This window comes from Bos mutus, chromosome 19 (assembly GCF_027580195.1).
Source record: "Bos mutus isolate GX-2022 chromosome 19, NWIPB_WYAK_1.1, whole genome shotgun sequence".
Taxonomy (NCBI): Eukaryota; Metazoa; Chordata; class Mammalia; order Artiodactyla; family Bovidae; genus Bos; species Bos mutus.
This window is the reverse complement of record NC_091635.1, coordinates 30,265,808-30,284,494: the sequence shown is the minus strand read 5'-3', so window position 1 is coordinate 30,284,494 and position 18,687 is coordinate 30,265,808. Positions and strand designations below refer to the sequence as shown.

The following is an 18,687-nucleotide window of genomic DNA, read 5'->3' as shown; positions in this document are numbered from 1 at the left end:
TTCTACAGATGCTATTGAGTCCCTGCAGCCAGCCAGGCACTGTACCTGACCTCTACCATCCTAATGGAGCTCCTATTCCAGGGCAGTGCCATCCAGTAGAAATATAATACAAGCGGCACATGTACTTTAAAGTGTTTGTTGTAGTAGCCACGTTAAAAAATGCAAAAAGAAATTGGTGAAATTAATAACTTATACCTAACTCAGTCTATCTAGGATGTTATTATCGGAACATATAATGAATGTAAAGAGTTAGCAGTGAAATATTTTATTTTGTTTTCATACTGTCTTTTAACCCTGGTGGATATTTCATACTTAGAGCACATCTTAGTTTAGACAGGGCACATTGCAAGTGCTCAGTGGTCATGTGTGACTGGCAGCTATAGGATTGGACAGCATAGCTTTAGACAGACAGCCTATAAGGACCTGGCAGCATCAGAAGAGGTTCTGCTTAAAAGTCTCATGATCTTGGCCCCTAGGCTTCTCAGCCCTGTGGGATCCATGTCCATGATCAGGGAGGTCTTACAGCTGGGGAGAACTAGTCATTGTTCATGCACAAGGAGGGCCCAAAACTGTGTATTTGTAAGTGACTTAAAGGGAGTATGTAGTGTGTGTTTGTTAGTCGTTTCCGACTCTGCGGCCCCATGGACTGTAGCCTGCCAGGCTCCTCTGTCTGGGATTCTCTTGGCAAGAATACTGGAATGGGTTGCCATTCCCTTCTCCTAACCTAGGGCTCAAACCTGGGTCCCTGCACTTCAGGCAGATTCTTTTGAGCCACCAGAGAAGCCCAGGAACTCTGATAGTTGGTGAAAATGTTCCTGGGCCTACCGTAAAAGTTTGACTAAATGAATTAAAGGGAGGGAACAGTGAATCCAGGAAGTCTTGCTGGAGGTGGTGACTCTGAGCAGCAAGACTGTTCAGTTGTAGGGAGGAGGAAGAATAGGTCTCATCTGGGGGCAGAGGTGCTCCAGGCCCCTCCCAGGTTCCACCCCCTGCCCCGCCCCAGGGGGTAGGGCGCTGTTCCAGAAGGAAGAGAGTCTGGGGTGGGAGTGGGGAGCCTGGTGCCCTAACAGTAATGCTTGCTCCCCTTCCCCCACCTCATAGTGCCGCTCCACGGGCAGTCCCCGCTGGTGACGGGTGAGCGCGTGGCCACCAGCATGCGGACAGTGGGCAAGCTCCCGCGGCACCGGCCCCTGAGCCGCACCCAATCCTCGCCGCTGCCCCAGAGCCCCCAGGCCCTGCAGCAGCTGGTCATGCAGCAGCAGCACCAGCAGTTCCTGGAGAAGCAGAAGCAGCAGCAGCTGCAGCTGGGCAAGGTGAGCCAGGAGAATCCGACATCCGGGGCTGTGCTGGGGGCAGGACACAAGGGTGCTGGGCTGGCTGGGCAAGGTGAGCTGGGAGAAGCCAACATCCGGGGCTCTGCTAGGGGCAGGACAGAGGGTGCTAGGCTGGCAGAGAGGGAGGCACATCTGACCTCCTCGGCCACTCCCTGCTGCATCAGAGGAGTCACCTTGCCCTTTTTCTTTAGAGAATATATTGTGTGTGTGTTTTTTTTTTGGGGGGGGGAATATTTATGTATTGTTAAAGCTCATTATTTTATTTACTTATTTATTTTTGGCTGCAGGCTTTCTCTGGTTGCAATGCACAGGCTTATCACTGCAGTGGTTTCTCTTGTTGTGAGGCATGGATCCTAGAGTGAGGGCTCTGTAGTTATGGTATGAGGACTTAGTTTGCCTCTGAAAAGTGGGGTTTTAGTTCCAGGACCAGGGATCGAACCTGTGGTCCCCCATAGGTTGACAGGTGGCTTCTTAGCCACTGGAGCACCAGGGAAGTCCCCACCTTGCCTTTTTCTGTCCACATCAAAGCTCTGTATGGGCTGGGTGGCCACACAGAGAAGTGCAGGAATAGATTCTCCGGGGCCTTGGGCTGCATGGCTGTGCCCTGCTCCCAGCTGATGGGCCTCCTGGCTCTGCTTCCAGATCCTTACCAAGACGGGGGAGCTGCCACGGCAGCCCACCACCCACCCCGAGGAGACAGAGGAGGAGCTGACGGAGCAGCAGGACGCCTTGCTGGGGGAGGGAGCCCTGACCATACCCCGAGAAGGCTCCACGGAGAGTGAGAGCACCCAGGAAGACCTGGAGGAGGAGGAAGAGGAGGAGGAGGAAGAGGAGGAGGAGGAGGAGGAGGACTGCATCCAGGTCAAGGACGAGGAGCGCGAGAGCGGTGCTGAAGAGGGGCCCGACTTGGAGGAGTCCAGTGCTGGTTACAAAAAGGTGGCCCCCTGCGCCCCGGCCCTTGATCACCAGCCGTCTGTCCTCCCGCCTCCTCTTTCCGCCTTTGCCCTTCCCTCTCCGCAGTCTGCAGTTTCCAGGCTGTGCCCAGGGGAGCAGGAAAGAGACAAGGGGCTTCGGAAGGGAGAGAGGTGGTGTCAGTCTTAGAGCTCTCTCTGCCCTGTCTGCCAGCCCCTCCCTCTGACTGTGACTGCCCCCGCCTGTCTGCTTGTGTGTGTGTGTGTGTGTGCGCGTGCGTGCGCACACGCACACTCGGATGCACGTGGCCTGTGTATATCTGCGTCTCTGCCTACGTAGGGCCGGTTGTGCGTCGGTCTCTGCGTGCGTGCGTGTGTACACACCCGCCCCCGCTGTTACTACAGTCTGCCCTGGCGCCGAGCTAGCGCACACTCCATTCATGGCGGACACAGCTGAGCCCTCTGGGCCTGACTCATCCCACCCCCTCCCACGCCCCCGTCCCTCCCAGCAGCTTACCTCAATGTTTCTCTGGTAGCATGACTCATCTCGTCCCCCCATCCCTCCCCATCTCCTCAGGGATGGAGATGAAGATGGAGATGGCTAAGACTGGAGTGTCTCCTGTCCCTGGAGGGAGGAGCTGGAGGAAGGAGGAGATCTGGAAGAGAGGGTTGGATTCAGGCCCCCCGGGAGGCCCTAGGGCACCTGTCCTAACTTCCGTCTCAGCCTCGGCCTCACCCAGGCTCCCTCCCGCTCTCTCTTTCCCAGGCATTTGCAGACACCCAGCAGCTGCAGCCGCTGCAGGTGTACCAGGCACCCCTCAGCCTGGCCACTGTGCCCCACCAGGCCCTGGGCCGCACCCAGTCCTCACCTGCTGCCCCTGGGGGCATGAAGAGCCCCCCAGACCAGCCCACTAAGCACCTCTTCACCACAGGTGAGCCCTTCCCCCATGAGCCGTCTTTCCATTGTGTGTGTTGCGGCAGGGGGTGGCATGCTGTGCATGGCATGGCATCTGGTCTTGGGCGTTGTGAAGGGATGAGATATAGCCTCTGCCCTGGAGGGATGGCCAGGGACCCTCAGAACACCCTGAAGGGAGGGAACAGGCCTTGGCTGTCTCCCTGTGTGCACAGCCACCTGTGGTCATGGTGGCAGCCTTTGCTTCACTGGGCAGGTGTGGGTGAATGTCCATGTACTCCGGGAGCAGCATCTTTCTCAGGGCACCCCCGCCCCACACCGAGGGACCACTGATTTTGCTTCCTCGATACCTCTGCCCTGGAGGCCTGGGTGGAGGGAGCCCGCTATCTCAGTGGGGCCGTGCTCCTCTAGCTCTTTCCCCTCCCTTTAAGGTTAAGAGTGAAGGCCTCAGTCAATTCCAGAAGGCTCTTCCACGTGAAACTGCCCAGAGCTGGGCTCTGTAGGGGCACGGATGGTCCCTTTGAGGGGCCCCACTTGAGGATGGTCCCCACTCACCAATGGGGTGTGGGGGTGGGGGGCAGCACACAGAGGCTCTGACGGGGGATGAAGGGAAGGAGGAGGTGCCATGAGGTTAAAGCGGATGGTGGTGTCAGGCAGCCTGGTGGAGGCTTGAGGAACAGGGAGACTGCTGACAGGCGGTGATGGGGGAAAGGAATTTCAGGAAGAGAAGAGGAGCAGGCATGTGGGAGGGCAGCTGGAGTGGCCATGAGGAGGGGCTGGGACCAGGGTGGGCCAGGGAGAGCTCGGTGAGCTCTGCTGAGGGTGGCGGGCGGGCTGTGACACGGCCCGGAGCTGTGCTGGCTGACAGGTGTGTCTCCGGCCCAGGTGTGGTCTACGACACGTTCATGCTGAAGCACCAGTGCATGTGCGGGAACACACACGTGCACCCCGAGCACGCTGGCCGGATCCAGAGCATCTGGTCCCGGCTGCAGGAGACAGGCCTGCTCAGCAAGTGTGAGGTAAGGGGGTCCCCCCTCCTTCCAGCCTGCACCTCAAACCCAGTGAAAGTCCTGTTTCTCGTGTCAAGGATGCCTCTGTCTGTGTCTCTTCCTCATTCTCTTTTCAACCCCTGACTTCAGGGTCAGGCCCCCGTGTGCTTCCCAGTTCCATCCTTTGTGGCCTGGTGCCCCCCATGGTCCCCAGCTGAATGGGGGAGGGTCCTGGGCTGGGGTCCCAGGGGGACTGAGGCATACTTTCTCAAAACTTTGCATCTCCTGGGACTTCCCCGGAGGGCCATTGATTAGGATTCGGCACTTCCACTGCAGGGGACCCAGGATCCATCCCTGCTTGGGAAACTAAGATCCTGTGTGTTGCATGGCATGGCCAAAAATAAAAAGAATGGCAATGTCCCATCGATTAAAAAAAAACCGCAACCACTTTTGGATCTCCTGAGGCTAGAGGGTGGCTTCATGTGCCCAGACTGTGGGGCGGAGAGAGGTGCTGGGCCTGCAGCGCCAGCCTAATCACCAGCAACCCCCTCTTGCTCCCCCCTCTCCCGACAGCGAATCCGGGGTCGTAAAGCCACGCTGGATGAGATCCAGACGGTGCACTCCGAGTACCACACCCTGCTCTACGGTACCAGCCCCCTCAACCGGCAGAAGCTGGACAGCAAGAAGCTGCTCGGTGAGCTGAGTGGCCAGCAGGGAGGGGTGGTGGGCCAGGCTGGGTCTGCTGCCCGGATGGGACAGGGGCTGTCAGGAGGACCATCCCCTGGTAGGCAAGTGGGTCTCCGTGGTTGCCACATCACAGGCCTCCAGAGGGCGCCATTCACACAGATTACAGCACGTGAGTGGGGTGTGTGCAGGAGGGCAGGAAGAGACTGGTCAGACCTGGTGATGGGCTGTGCCCTTCTGCCTCACCTGTCAGGCCCCTTTCTCCCTGCCGCCTGCCCCCGGGGAAGGATCGCCCCTCAGGACGGGGGACAGTCATCTCCCACCTGGCGTGGGGTGCAATGGCCTGTTCTCTGCTGGGGTCTGACCTTCTTTCTCTGTGACTGAGCTCCCTGCCCACTGCACATGCCCACCTGCGGCCCTGGCAGCGGAGGCGCCTTCTAGCGTAGCTCTGTCCCTCTTCCCTTCAGGCCCCATCAGCCAGAAGATGTACGCCATGCTGCCTTGCGGGGGCATTGGGGTGAGTAGGGCACCGGCCCATGGGGTTGGGCGGGTGGTGCTCCCAGCTCCAGCCCCTCCCTTCCCCCCACCATGGTTGCACCCCCCTTCTTGCCCTCCCCCTGCAGGGGGCACACTGAAGCCCACTCTCCTGCCCCTGCAGGTGGACAGCGACACTGTGTGGAACGAGATGCACTCCTCCAGCGCCGTGCGCATGGCGGTGGGCTGCCTGGTGGAGCTGGCATTCAAGGTGGCTGCAGGGGAGCTCAAGGTGAGTGTGTGTGGGCTGGCTGTGGCGGGGGTGGGGGATGACTTGGTCTTGCTGCCTGAGCAGCAGGGGATTGGGCAGCCTCAGCTTTCCCACCAGTAGGGCACCGTCCTCTGTAATCTCACCTCGCAGGTGCAGGTGTGAGGAGGAGGTGACAGCTCCAGGCGGACTAGGGGGTGAGGGGTAAAGAGAGACGACCTCAGAAGGTCGCTTCTGACCCATGCCGCCCTCAGCTGGCCACACTCCTAAAGGTTGTGTGACTGATGTTTCTCACATATGTTCTTTTCCTGGCTTATGCTTCTCGTCTGTGTCTACCCCGATCCATGGCCACCTTGCCCGCCTGTCTGCCTCTCGTCTCTGTTCCTCTGTCCACACCTCTTCAGAATGGATTTGCCATCATCCGGCCCCCAGGACACCACGCGGAGGAATCCACAGCCATGTGAGTGCCACCTCAGCCCTGCCCTGCCCCCCTCTCCCTCTCAGCAGAGCTGACACTGTGTATCTGTGGCTCCCAGCGCGAACGTCCAGTAAGGCTGACGCCCTGCCCTCTTCTTCCCCACCCCGCAGGGGATTCTGCTTCTTCAACTCAGTAGCTATCACAACCAAGCTCCTGCAGCAGAAGTTGAACGTGGGCAAGGTTCTCATCGTGGACTGGGTAGGCAGTGCCTGGTGGGACCAGGGTCAGCCTTCAGGAGTCCCCCACCCCAATCTCGTCCCATCATCCTCAGGGCCTGGAATGGGCTGGGCTGCTGACTCTGGGGTGTTAACCCAGCCCTCCCAGTCCCCTGGGGCTCCCTCTTCACTGGGGGAGACTCAAAAGTGGTTTTAGCTGCTGCCCCCCCATCCCCCGCAGCCTTGAACAGCCGAGGAGGTTTTTTTGCCTTGAGTGATAGAGATATCCCCTTGCCATTGCTAGAACCCCTCTTGACTGGGGACTGACACATGGTACTGCTTCATGGTCACCTTGCTTCCTAAGAAGTGGAATGTCTATTTGATAAATGGAGACACGGGGCTGTTGGGGGGACTCACCCAACTAAAGTCACTTAGCTTCTCCACCCCTGTGTCTCTCAGCAGAGGGAGAGGCCCCTACTGCTCCCGGTGAGCTGGGGAGTAGCCAGGAGCAAGCCTTGGCAAGAAAGGATCTGATTTCTCTAAAGCCTAGCTTGGGCTTCAGGGTTCATCACACTGGATTCTTCTTCAGAATGTTTCAATTCCTGCCTAACTTTACTGTCCCCCTCTGCGTGGGTAGAGGGGCCTTGCAGGGGGAGCCACCACCATTCATCCCCTGGCTTTGTGTCTCCTCTATGCAGTGCCACATCCTGGCCCACGGACCCTGGTTAAAGAAGCGTGGGGGGATTTCATTGTGAATGGAATATGGATGCCCTGTATCTAGGGGCAAGCTGCACTCCCAGAGTTCACCATAGGGTGAGGGTTGGGGGCAAGGTGAATTTTGACCTTTGGGTCAGAGCCTGGGCCATTTTTCCTGACGCCTCCACCCTTCCCCACTAGGACATTCACCATGGCAATGGCACCCAGCAAGCATTTTACAACGATCCCTCTGTGCTCTACATCTCCCTGCATCGCTATGACAACGGGAACTTCTTTCCGGGCTCTGGGGCTCCTGAAGAGGTACAGCTCCTGGGCTCAAACTCGGGGCCCACGGGGAGGTAGCAGAATGGGACCTGGCAGGGAGCCGTGGAGGCCCGTTGTGGTGCTGGTAACCTGGGGAGTCTGGGCTCCTAGTGGGAGGACCACGCCGGCCAGCTGCCCCTCCATGCAGAACAGAGGTCAGTGGAGTAAGGGCTGGAGGCAGGGCTGAGGGCGGGGCGACGTCTGGACTCCCCAGGCAGTGAGAGTAACCCCCTGCCCCCCCACCGTGCTGCCAGGTTGGCGGAGGGCCGGGCGTGGGGTACAATGTGAACGTGGCATGGACGGGAGGTGTGGACCCCCCCATCGGAGACGTGGAGTACCTAACGGCCTTCAGGTGGGGACTGAGAAGGGCCGGGGAGGGGTGGAAGCCTCTGGGCCCTGCCGTGGGAGGGGTAGAAAGCACAGAGTTTGGTCTGGGTGGAGGGGTCGGCCCTGTGGGGAGACAGGCCTGGCCGAGTCATCTGCCAGGGTCAGCTCGGGCCCTCCCTTTGCAGGACAGTGGTGATGCCCATTGCCCACGAGTTCTCACCTGATGTGGTCCTGGTCTCCGCTGGCTTTGATGCTGTTGAGGGACACCTGTCTCCGCTGGGTGGCTACTCTGTCACCGCCAGATGTGAGCCTGCTGGGGGACTGAGGGAGGCTATGGAGCAGTGATGATGGTGGGGATGAGCGGGAAGCTGGGAGGAGTGCTGTGCGTGCTTGCATGCCAAGTCGCTCCATTCGTGTCCAGCTCTCTGGCAACCCTGTGGACTGCAGTCCACTAGGCTCCTCTGTCCATAGGATTCTCCAGGCAAGAGTACTTTCCTGGAGTGGTTTGCCATTTCCTTCTTTACGGGAGCGTCCCCTTCTCTTATGTATCCTGCATTGGTGGGTGGGTTCTTTACCACTAGCGCCACCTGGGAAGCCATGGGAGGAACACGGGGACAGGTCTAGGACTTGGAATCATCCTGGCAGCATCCTCCTTTCTTCTGCAGCCCTGGCCTTGAGGGGCTGACAGGTTGGGGAGTGTACCTCCTCATGAAGTTGTAGAGTGACGATCCTTTGTGTTTCAGTGGTGGTTTCTCATGATACTCCTTAGGAGATGTATAACTGGATCTTTTTAGTCTCTTCATTTTGTCTTTAATGGAACATTCAATCCATGACATTGAGTTTTATTATGGATATCTGTTTTAAGGTTTAAAGCTGTTTGTCTCATCTCTTGTGTTTCTTTTTCTCTTTTTTTTTGAATTGATTTTCTTTCATTAACCATTTCATCCTCCTCCCTTCACCCATCCCTGAAGGTTTTGGCCACTTGACCAGGCAGCTGATGACGCTGGCAGGGGGCCGGGTGGTGCTGGCCCTGGAGGGAGGCCACGACCTGACCGCCATCTGTGATGCCTCTGAGGCCTGTGTCTCGGCGCTGCTCAGCGTGGAGGTAAGGGGTGCACAGAAGGGCTGGGGGAGGTGGGCCGGTAGGTCAGGGACCAAGGGGCCAGTGGGGTGGGGGAGGGACCCTTTCTTGGGTCAGGCAGCACCCAGGGTCCTTGGGGTTTTTTTTTTTTGGTTCCCAAGGATCGCTGGTAGCCAGAGAAGACTTTCTGAATAGAGGTTTCTCAAAAGGCTATGCTTGCCCCTGTCATGGGGCTGACTCGGGTGGTTAGAGGGGCAGCCACGGCCACTCCCAACCCTAAGCTTGTTCTTCTTTCTCCTGCCAGCTGCAGCCCTTGGACGAGGCAGTCTTGCAGCAAAAGCCCAACATCAACGCAGTGGCCACGCTGGAGAAAGTCATTGAGATCCAGAGTACGTGGGGACAGGCAGAGAGGCTCAGGCCCCAGCTTGCTGAGTAGAGGCGAAAAACTTGACTGCACACCAGGGCTGGGGAAAGTCCATACGGTTGGGGGTTTCTGCCCCTCCTTGACCCCCTGCCCACCCCTCATCCACAGGTAAACACTGGAGCTGTGTGCAGAGGTTCGCTGCTGGCCTAGGCCGTTCCCTGCGGGAGGCCCAGGCAGGTGAGACAGAGGAGGCTGAGACTGTGAGCGCCATGGCCTTGCTGTCGGTGGGGGCCGAGCAGGCCCAGGCGGCTGCAGCCCGGGAGCACAGCCCCAGGTGAGGCTCCCCCCCATCTCGCAGCCCTCGCCCAAGCTGCCCCCACCACCATTGCCTCAACGCCTCTCCCTGTGCTTGTCCCCACAGGCCAGCAGAGGAGCCTATGGAACAGGAGCCTGCCCTGTGACGCCCTGGCCCCCATCTCTCTGGGCTTCATCATTGTGATTTTGTTTATTTTTTCTATTAAAAACAAAAAGTCACACATTCAACAACGTGTGCTGTGTGGGTCTCTCAGCCTCACCCCTGCTGCTCCTCTAAGCTGCCTCAGGCCCCCCTTCCACCTCCGTGGCCCAGGTCTCAGCTTAGAAGTGTGCTCTTTCTGAGGGGTGAGGGGTATCCTGTCCAGGCCTTCTCCCATGTTCTTTCCCACACCCACTTCCTGCATCCTGTTCTTGTTCCCCCTGGAGCCTGGGCCAGCTCAGGTGGGCACGGGGCCCAGAAAGCACCTTCTGGCTCTGGGGGCTCCCTGAGTGAGGAGGGAACAGCAAGTTTGGTGCCTTGGCTTCAGCTGACTTAGGGAGAAATGCCTTAATTTCACTTTCCTCCCCTCTCCAGCCCCAGGGGAGGATCCTGAGGGTCTCTCTACAGTCTTAAGATGTGGAGGGGAGGGGAGGTGGGCTCCCACCCTGCGATTCTCACCATTTTTCCTGGTGTCCTCAGCATCTCCACAGAGCCCCCCTCTCCTCCATCTTTCTCCTGGCCTCAGCTCTGTGCTCTAGGATGTGGGCCTGAGGTCTGTGGGCAGGGCAGCCTTGCCTTGCACTCCTCAGGGCCTGTTTCCCCTTCTCGGGCTGGAGAGAGGGAAAGTGTGTGGGGAGCGAGGGGGCTGGACTCTCGGGTTCTGCGGGACCAAGAGGAGCTGCGGAACCAGGCCTGCTATCCCTCATAATCTGTTGGCCTCCCTGCCCCTCCGCTGGCACGGTGTGGGGAGGGGGAGAAGGTGGTCCCTGCAGGGGGGACTCCAGGCTGGTGAGAGCCCCCCTGCTGTTCAGGACCAGATTTACCCAGCCACCCAGCATATTGCAAGCAGAAGGGTCAGGGCCCAACTCCCTCCTAGGACCTTTGGCTTTGAAGCCTGGGGAGGGTAAGAGTGGGTGTGGGTTCTAGAAGGAACAGGGACAGAACCCAGGAGCCTGCCCTCAGCTTCAGCTTCCCTTCTGGGCTTCCTTTGTGGGCCACGCCCAGGGAAACTAAGACCTGGATGAGGCTAGGAGCTGTCCTTGCTCTCCCAGGAGCCCGGCCTAGCCTTGCTTCCAGGGCTAGAAGCCCACAAGACTTTCAGGGAATGCTGTCCAGCCTGTGGGAAACCAAAGATGGGAAGAAGCTCCTGGGGGGCTAAGTCTTCCTCCCTCCTTCTCCCCAACCCTGCATAGTCTTTCTTTCTTCCCCTCCCCAGGGCCCCAACAATCTGTTTACATATTTATTATCCTACTGGGGGCCTGAGCAGGGTTGAGGGAGCCAGGGGAGGGGCAGGAGTCCCGCCACCACAGGTTTATCATGCACTGTGTCTTGCATGTTGTTAGTGTGTTCTAGATCTTCCTGGGGTGTGGGGCTGAGCCCCAGCTCTGGGCCCCTTCCCCTCCCTCTTCCCATGGCCTGTCTGGTTCTCATGTAAACCCACTCCCTGCTTTGTCTCCCTGGACATAGATTTCAGTTGAGTATCCTGTAATCTGTTACACTGTGTGTCCTTGTGGAAATAAAACTTGTTTCTGGCAGTGCCTTCTGGGGCCAATGTCTCTGTTCTCTGGGGTTCCTACTCTTCTCTTCTCCAGTCCCTGGACTAAACAATTTAGGAAACAGAGGCTGGGGTGGGAGGGAGTGGGATCTCTGTCCTGTAGGTTAAAGAACAAGGTTTCCCTGAATGTAGCCACAGCATCTCCTGGGACCTCTGTGTGGCTGAGGTGGTGGTGGTAGGAAGGGGGCCCAGGGCTAAAGGGCTTGCTTTTCCTTCTGACTCTCAGCCTCTGTGGGCACAAGGTTGGAGCGGGTGCAGAACAAGCAGTCTGGCAAGGGTTGCCCTGCATGCGCATAGCCAAGTCCGGTGGAGATGTTCATGGAGGCAAGAGAGGAGTCCAGAGGTGTGGAAGGGCTTTATTGGGGCTGCTCCGAGCCCCTCACAGTGTTACAGAAATCCACTGTTCTCACTGTTGCCTTTGCTCTTTGGGGACTTGGGAGGGAAGGCAGGAGGACCTTCCTGGGAGAGAAAAGGCCCCTCTTTGGGGCTGTGACCAGGTGGTGGGAGAAGTAGAAAATTCAACATGAGCAGGGTTGCTGGGGGCTGGAAGTGGACGGAGCTGCCTCCCAAGGGTGGAGGTCACAGAGCATGGGCTTTGTGAGGGGAGGTGGGTGCAGGAGGCACCAGAGTCAGGAAGAGCGGATGGGTGGTGCTTCCTGGGCACTGAACATGTGCACCAGCCAGGGTACGAGGGCCAGGACCAGGCATGGCCAGAGGGTGTACTTGAGGAAATTGAAGATGTAGAAAAGGCTGATCTGAGGGGGGTAGCCCAGCCAGTTCAGGGGGCCCAGCAGCCCCATGGCCAGCACAAGACAGACTAGTTTCTGGCCATATCCCAGGTGTGCCCGCCGTACCTGGGCATAGCAGGGAGAGTGCAGAGCGATGCCCAGACCCAGGGCGGCCCCTGAGTCACGGCTCAGGGAGGCAAAAGGCCGGCTGTCCAAGTGCACCCACTCAGGCCGCTCACACCACTTAGAGGCTAGGTTGATGGACCTGTGGAGAGCAAGAGTCTTTGCCAGGAGAGAGATTCCCCTGGGACCCAGAGGGTGGATGGCTTTCTATCCCTTTGGGGTCTACCGCCATGTTCAGGAGACTGTATGTGAACTGGTAATGTGTCCCTATTTAACAACAGCGAACCAGAGAGCCACCAGGCCAGATAGAGGGGAGGCAGGAGAGGCCCCTATTTCCCCAAGCTTCAAAGCAGAACTTACCAAGAAAGATCCAGGCCCAGTGTAAAGAGGGTCCAGTAGATGAGGCTGGCACCCAGCAAGAGGGCCAGTGAGGTCAATCCATAGAAACTTAGCTCCCGCTCCATGGGCACCTGAGGGGTCATCAGCCAGCCCAGGACAGCACCTAGGGAAGCAGGGTGACAGCAGCTTCAAGGAGTTTGGGGCTATGACCCTCACCCCGAACAGCAGGGTAGTTTGTCAGAAGGGGACTTGGGGTTGGCCGTACAATGGGAAAATGATACACTGGTCCTCCCACTGTCAATGGCACCCTCTGGGTCCACCCCGTTGCCCCAGTTGCTCACCAGTTATTAAGCCAGCCAACACCTGGTGAGGGAAATGTGCTAAGAGGAAGACCCGAGATAAGCCGACCGCCAGCAGGAAGGTGCAATAAGCCAAGCTAGGAATCACCCTCACCCAGCGGCTAAAAAGAAGAGAAGCAGATGGTTCACGAGATGTCCACGCACTGCTGGGCTTCCCTGAGCACCCAGGCACTTGGACCAAATAACCCGGGGTCCCCAGAACTCCAGCTCTCAGGCCACCCTGCTGCAGGGCTTTTGGGTCCAGGGTACCGTCACCCCACCCCCACTGGTGGGCGATGCCAAGGTGTACCTGTGGGCCCGAGTGGCCATCTGGGAAGAGACGGCTGTCATTATGGGCCAGAGGGCTGCTCCTGTGATCATACAGTGTCCAGAAGGGCTGCCTGCCGGGGGATTCAGAAACTCAGTTCGTGGTCGGAGCTGAGTTTGGTGGGAGCCCAGGTGCACCTGGTGATAGCTCAACACAACTGCCTCCCTGTGGCCGCGAGAGAGCCTTCCTCCAGCGCTGGCCATAGCTCCCTCTGCCCTGAAGCCTCCCCCAGCCCCCAAGCCTGCAGTCACTGCTGTCAGACTTCTGCCTTGACAACTTGGCTCTAGTCAATACAAGGTAAGCAACTGGCACACTGGCATGGGCGCTCCTACATTTCTTCCGTGGGTTTCTTTGTTCTCTGGTCCAGTAACTGGGAGACTAGGCTTCTGATGATTAGGTGGTCCCGGCTGAAAAGTACTATCGAACACTCACCAAACGCTAACCACATTGGGCGAGGGAGGTTTGGGGCTTCTCACCTGGGCCAGTTTCACAAGAAGAGGGGAATTGGTGAACCTGGGCTGGAGCCTGGCTGTAGTACCCAGACTCATGGACCCACCAAAAGGGCCTGTCTCCAAACAGAAACCTAGAAAAGAGCAGATGCCATTGCACACACACACACAGACACACAAAGGCCAGGGGAATGGGGGTGAGGCAGATGGACACCTGGAATACTCCGAAGGGCTTATAGGGTGGAGTCAGAGAGGACATCTGATCTTGGGTCACTGCCTTGCCACGGTTTTTTACCTTGGAACAGAAGAAAGTGTGCATTTTTTAAAAAAGTGGTAAGGAGACAAGAGATTGTGGTGTGTGTGGGCGTGCTCTGAGATGCTCAGAAGTCCCATTCTTATCCCTCCCACTGCAAGGCCAGCTCTGTTCTTGTCATTTACAGACAGCCCGGGACCTGAGTCTCCCTCTCCTTCCCAGACCCTCACTCTGCTGCTTCTCTGTTCTCCATTTCCCAAATTCCAGCCTCAGTTACTTAGGAAAGTCTCTCATGCTTGAAAATGGTAGTGGGGCGGGGCTTCCCCGGTGGTCTAGGGGCTAAGACTCTACACACCCAATGCAGGGGGTCCAGGTATGATCCCTGGTTAGGGAACTAGAATCCCCTTCTGCAACGAACAGTGTGCGTGCTGCAACTAAAGATACTATGTGCCACAACTAGGACCTGACACAGCCAACTAAGAAATAAAACAAATATAAGAAAACGGGGCGGGACTTCCCTGGTGCTTCAGTGGTTAAGAATCCGCCTTCCAACACAGGGGATGTGGGTCTGATGCCTGGTTGGGGAATTAAGATCCCACATGCTGCAGGGCCAAAGCCCATGTGCTGCAGTCACTGAACCCACGCGCCGCAGCAAAAGAAGCCTGAGCATCCCCCAAGGAGAAGCCCATGTACCTTAACTAGAGAAAGCCCATGCACCACAATTAAGAGCCCCCTGCCACAATGAAGACCCAGTGCCCGCCAAAATAATAAATAAAGTCCTTCTATTAAAAAAAAAAAAAAATGGAGGCAAGGAATGCACAGGGAAGCTGAGGGAAAATAAAGAAGACAAAACAGTTTTAAATCCCCTGGCTTAGCTAGGTGCTTCGCTGGACCCTGGAAAACACACAGCAGACTAAGAGGCTGCTGTGGCCAGAAAGAGAAAAGGTTGGGAGAACAGCAGAGATGCTGACCAGGAAGCCAAGGGCTGGGAAAGGGACCTGCCTCTCCCCGCCAAAAACTGAGTCTGGTTCACACACCAGATGCTCAACACATACTTAGGAAATTAATAGGGGCTTTGCCATGTGGGAATCAATGGTCTTAGGGGAACAGGATGAGACGGGAAGGCTGATACAGACTCTGAGGGAGAACAGCACAAAGCAAAGGGCAACTCAGTAGGAAGGAAATGATTAGACAACTGCTTTACCGTTTATAGTAGGGATGAAGGCCTGGTAGAGAGAAGTGGAAGGGAAGGTATTTGGTTTTTCACCAAGTCATTCTAGCCCATTCAAGTGTCTCCTATGAAACCCCCTTCCCTCCCCCAGGCTGGCAATATGGCAATAGATGGTGAGGTGAGGAGAGGTGCAGTTGCACGCCCAGTGGGAAGTATAGCTCCCTTCTGCACCCAAGAGAACAGGTGGCACAAACAGATAAGCCCCAAGGGCCCTACCCACTTGCCTGAGTCTGTGTCAGAGCCTACTAGTGAATGAAGGTGAAAAGCGAGAAGAGAAAGTGTTCCCTAAAAGGCAAAGCTTTAGCCCCAGTGCTTTTTGAAATTTACTGTGCACACGAACCACTTGGGGTCCTTGCTAAAATGTAGATAATGATTCAGGAGCTCCCACCTAGAGCCTGAGATTCTGCATTTCTAGCAAGTTTTCAAATGCTCCTTATGTTGATGGCCATGGCCTGGTGACCACACCTTAACTTGGAAGCCTTTTCTGTCCTGAAAAGCCAGTGTTGAAGCTGGCACAAAGCAAGCTTCTTAAAAACTCTATCAAATTAATGAATGAAGAAATGAATTAAAGAGTGAGTTGAGAAGCAGGACTTTCTGCTACTTAAGTCACCATTGATGTTTTTAAAAATACAGATTCCCAGGCTCTACCCTGGAGTTTCAAAATCAGTGTGTCTGGGATGGGATGGGATATTTGCATTTTAAACACGCCCCCTTAAGTGATTTATCTGATCAGGCCCGTTAAACACTAGTCTAATGATTAGGACGGGGACTCTGAGGTCTGAGTTCAAGATGCACAAAGATGCTCAAAGAGGAAAAGTCAGTGGCCATGGGGTAGGGGTGGGGAGGTCTTAAGGTTCCCTGGGGGTGGGGGTAGGGGTGGAGGTAGGGGTGGAGGGGGGAGCCAGGCCTTTGAGGCAATTTCTGAGAGGAATCAGGGTCTGCACAAGGCTCAGGGCCCTTGGCGGTGGGCGGCCAGGCCGCCGGAGGGCTTCGCTGTCTCACCACTTGAAGACGAGGTTGAGCCACTCGGTGATGAGGCTGATCCAGAGCACCGCAATGCCCACCCGGCGAGACGCATAGTAGGCCGCGGGGAAGTAGAACAGAAAGAGGCTCTTGGGGTCCCCCAGAAAGGTGACCCAGAGCCACACGTTCTCCAACCAGGGCAGCTGGTTCTGCAGCGCCTCGGCCATCGCGATGCCCGCGCCCAGCGTGGACTCCATGGCGACTCCCGGGCTGGTCCGGCCAGGGTTTGATGCAAGGCGGAAGCCGAGGAGTCCAGGCGACGAGTAAACTGCTACTCACTGCCCTCCAGAGCCCACCCTTCGGAACCGAGGCCCCGCCCCCTGGCGGCGACCAGTGTAAACCCCGCCCTCGACCCCGCCCCTCGCAGCCCTAGGTTCGCGCGAGCCGGGCCTCCAGCCGGTACCGTTTCCTCCTGCGCTCTTCCCAGCCCTTCCTCTCTACTGGGCAGCGTAGGGGACAAATCTTTGCGAAGGCGTTTCCGCAGAGCCCCACGTGGCTGCTATTGCCGGCACGTGGACGTAGGGCGTAGAGGCGGCTCTAGCTGCTCTTCCGGGTCATGGGACAGACTAACCTGAGGATCGGCGGTGCGTCCAGGGTTCTTGCTTTGCTGCTGTGAAGACGGACATGTAATATCCAGAGCTAGGATTCCTTCCGGACCAGACTTTTCTCCTCCAGTACCGCTACCCTCCAAAGATATTTGGAGATGTCTTGGAGAGAAGGCAACCCCTGCTCCGGGAAGCCAGGCATCCCCTGTCAGCGCTGAAGTGGGACCCTAAATTTGCACACTCAGGTGGCTAAGCCGGCCCACACCTTCCTCCACCAGTCCAAGACTTTCCTGCTTGAATTCATCCGCTGTTGATTTGGTGGCCGACAGATCAGCTTCTTGATTCTGAGGGGTCGTTCCTAAAGGCTTTGAGAGTTCTTACACGTAGCATAGACTTAAGTCACACTTCCTCCCAGTTCTAAGCTCGCCTTGTCCCTCTCCTTTCGTCGTCCTGTCATCTTGCCTTCCAAAACCCCTCTGGGGAGGTAAACCTTGAGATAGCTAGGTTGGTGAGGGAGGAGAAGGAGCACACACCTACGACAAAAATTAGAATAATCCTCTGGAGGAACACACACAGAAAACAGAAATCTCAGCTAGTCTAGGTGAGGTCTTACCTAGAGGCAGAGTTGAGGTGGGAGGAGATTGTTGAAGTGGTTGCTTCCCTACCTCAAGCAACTTTATTCTTCGTGAGTTCTTTGGAAGGTGAATATAAGGATATAAATCTGGGTTCTAAATGGGAAGAGATTAATTTCACTAATTAAAAAGGTATGGGGAAGGGAATCTGGATTCATATCTCATTTCATTCCCTTGCTAAATGTTTTTCAATTGCCCCAAGGAAAAAATTCACATTTTCTAAGTCTTTTGAAAGTTTACTAGTGCTCAAGCTAAGATAGCCTTTATCAGTCCAGTCCCACACTCAGTTTAATGATATATTTCTAAGCTACTTTTGAAAGCACCAAGCTCTTTCCTTTTATGGGTCCTGGCATCTGCAGTTCCCTCTTGCTGGTACCTGGCCACTCTTTCCCTGCTTGTCCATCAGGTCTCAGATTTATCACTTCTTCAGAAAGCTTTTCCTAACAGTGCCTGGCTTTGTGCCTGGGAACCTATAATCACAATGTTACATGAAAAGTTGAGTGGCAGTTACATATAACTTGTTATGGGGGAGACAAGAAAGTTCTCTGAAATAAGCCCAAATATACTTATTTCTGTTACAATGATTGTAGTAATATGAAGTTGATGTCCCTTGCAAGGCATGAAAACACTTTTGAAATTTGTTCATGTTAAATAGTGCCAGGACTGGTCCTTTGCCATCTTCTCTTTGCCTGTTGTTACATGAGGCTCTAGAATTTCTATAGTGGAGGGGTAGTTGGGTTAGGGATGGCGACTGGTGATATTAGGGTTGAAAATACATCTGCATCTCACTTACATGTTAAGAAAACTGTTTTATATATTAGATAGTCATTAATGGGGGGGCCCAAAACTCTTGCTCCAAGACTTCCTTTGTCACCACCACTGCTCCTCCTGGCTCTGGAGAGGGCAAGAGGGGTGATGGGGAAGCATCTTGAGTTTCAACGGTAATGGGTGATCCTGGAGAAACTACCACGTAGTAACTACATGTCATGCATTTGTACACATTATTTCATTATCTTCCACTCCTCCTAACTACTATGTGAAGTGTTACCTAATACAGCATAAAAGTTAATAGTACCATTTTTGGAAACAGACTGTATCTTTGCTAGTTGTGCAACCCTGGACAAAGTTTAGTCTAAGACTTAGTTTCTTCATCTGTAAAATGAGGCTATTGATTCCTACATCGAAGCGTTGTTGGATGCTCAATAAAGGAATAAACAGAATCAGGCTTAGTAATTTGCTCAAGGTCATGTAACTCAGTGGAATTCCGATTCTGGTTTAGCTAACTCTGTAGCCAATGTCCTTTCCACTACCACTCTAATTAGGTGTAATCGTTTTGGGCAAGTTTCGTTTAGTCTTCTGAACCTCGGATTCCTCATATGTAACAGAGAGTTCATTCATTAAACTCGTGTCAAGGTGTGTACATAACGGAGACTGCAGTTCTCTCCTGTCTCCCCTTTTCATTCCACATAGGTCATTTATCTTTAACTTCTAAAATGGACCTTGCAAGCACTTCACCAAGCCGGAGCAGCTGCACAAACATAATTATTCAGACCCCTCTTTTATTTCCTCTCCTTTGCTCTTCCACCTAGGCTCCCGCCCCACCCAGTCCAGGCCACGCCCTGGCGTATGAC

The 18,687-nt window shown here is 55.6% G+C and overlaps 2 protein-coding genes across 11 annotated transcripts in view; one reads left to right on the top strand and one right to left on the bottom strand.

Moving 5' to 3' along the window:
- The window catches only part of HDAC5 (histone deacetylase 5), a 37,459-nt gene extending 27,691 nt beyond the window's left edge, over positions 1-9,768 (top strand). For 3 of the 9 annotated variants that reach the window (XM_070389907.1, XM_070389909.1, XM_070389908.1), the window contains 16 exons: positions 1,102-1,313; positions 1,977-2,270; positions 3,012-3,177; positions 4,044-4,177; positions 4,721-4,841; positions 5,299-5,348; positions 5,490-5,597; positions 5,978-6,033; positions 6,162-6,249; positions 7,104-7,223; positions 7,481-7,578; positions 7,739-7,857; positions 8,525-8,658; positions 8,939-9,023; positions 9,167-9,332; positions 9,420-9,767. In XM_070389907.1, coding sequence (XP_070246008.1) covers positions 1,102-1,313; positions 1,977-2,270; positions 3,012-3,177; positions 4,044-4,177; positions 4,721-4,841; positions 5,299-5,348; positions 5,490-5,597; positions 5,978-6,033; positions 6,162-6,249; positions 7,104-7,223; positions 7,481-7,578; positions 7,739-7,857; positions 8,525-8,658; positions 8,939-9,023; positions 9,167-9,332; positions 9,420-9,459 — 1,991 coding nt within the window. In that variant the 3' untranslated portion in view covers positions 9,460-9,767. Of the gene's footprint in view, positions 1-1,101; positions 1,314-1,976; positions 2,271-3,011; positions 3,178-4,043; positions 4,178-4,720; positions 4,842-5,298; positions 5,349-5,489; positions 5,598-5,977; positions 6,034-6,161; positions 6,250-7,103; positions 7,224-7,480; positions 7,579-7,738; positions 7,858-8,524; positions 8,659-8,938; positions 9,024-9,166; positions 9,333-9,419 lie in introns of all 9 variants that reach the window. The other 6 variants (XM_070389915.1, XM_070389910.1, XM_070389914.1 and 3 more) reach the window with 6 other exon arrangements.
- A 1,635-nt stretch (positions 9,769-11,403) lies between these two features.
- Positions 11,404-16,191, bottom strand: G6PC3 (glucose-6-phosphatase catalytic subunit 3). Of its 2 annotated transcripts, XM_005907694.3 has the most exons (6): positions 15,859-16,189; positions 13,400-13,506; positions 12,906-12,996; positions 12,599-12,717; positions 12,279-12,420; positions 11,404-12,060 (listed from the first exon to the last, which is right to left on the bottom strand). In XM_005907694.3, exons 1-6 carry the CDS (start codon positions 16,074-16,076, stop codon positions 11,697-11,699), a joined length of 1,041 nt encoding a protein of 346 aa, XP_005907756.2. In that variant the 5' UTR covers positions 16,077-16,189; the 3' UTR covers positions 11,404-11,696. The 2 variants fall into 2 exon arrangements, with proteins under 2 accessions (XP_005907756.2, XP_070246018.1); XM_070389917.1 differs by lacking the exon at positions 12,599-12,717 and having other exon boundaries at positions 11,902-12,060; positions 15,859-16,191.
- Positions 16,192-18,687: the final 2,496 nt, after the last annotated feature.

What these genes read in the sequence shown, in the direction of transcription:
- G6PC3 (XM_005907694.3), bottom strand. Translation starts at nt 16,076, where the DNA reads ATGGAGTCCACGCTGGGCGCGGGCATCGCGATGGCCGAGGCGCTGCAG. An exon ending in TTCTTGTGAAACTGGCCCAG is followed by an intron (nt 12,997 to 13,399) that starts GTGAGAAGCCCC and finishes ATCCCCCGGCAG; the next exon opens with GCAGCCCTTCTGGACACTGT. An exon ending in GTTGGCTGGCTTAATAACTG is followed by an intron (nt 12,421 to 12,598) that starts GTGAGCAACTGG and finishes CTGCTTCCCTAG; the next exon opens with GTGCTGTCCTGGGCTGGCTG.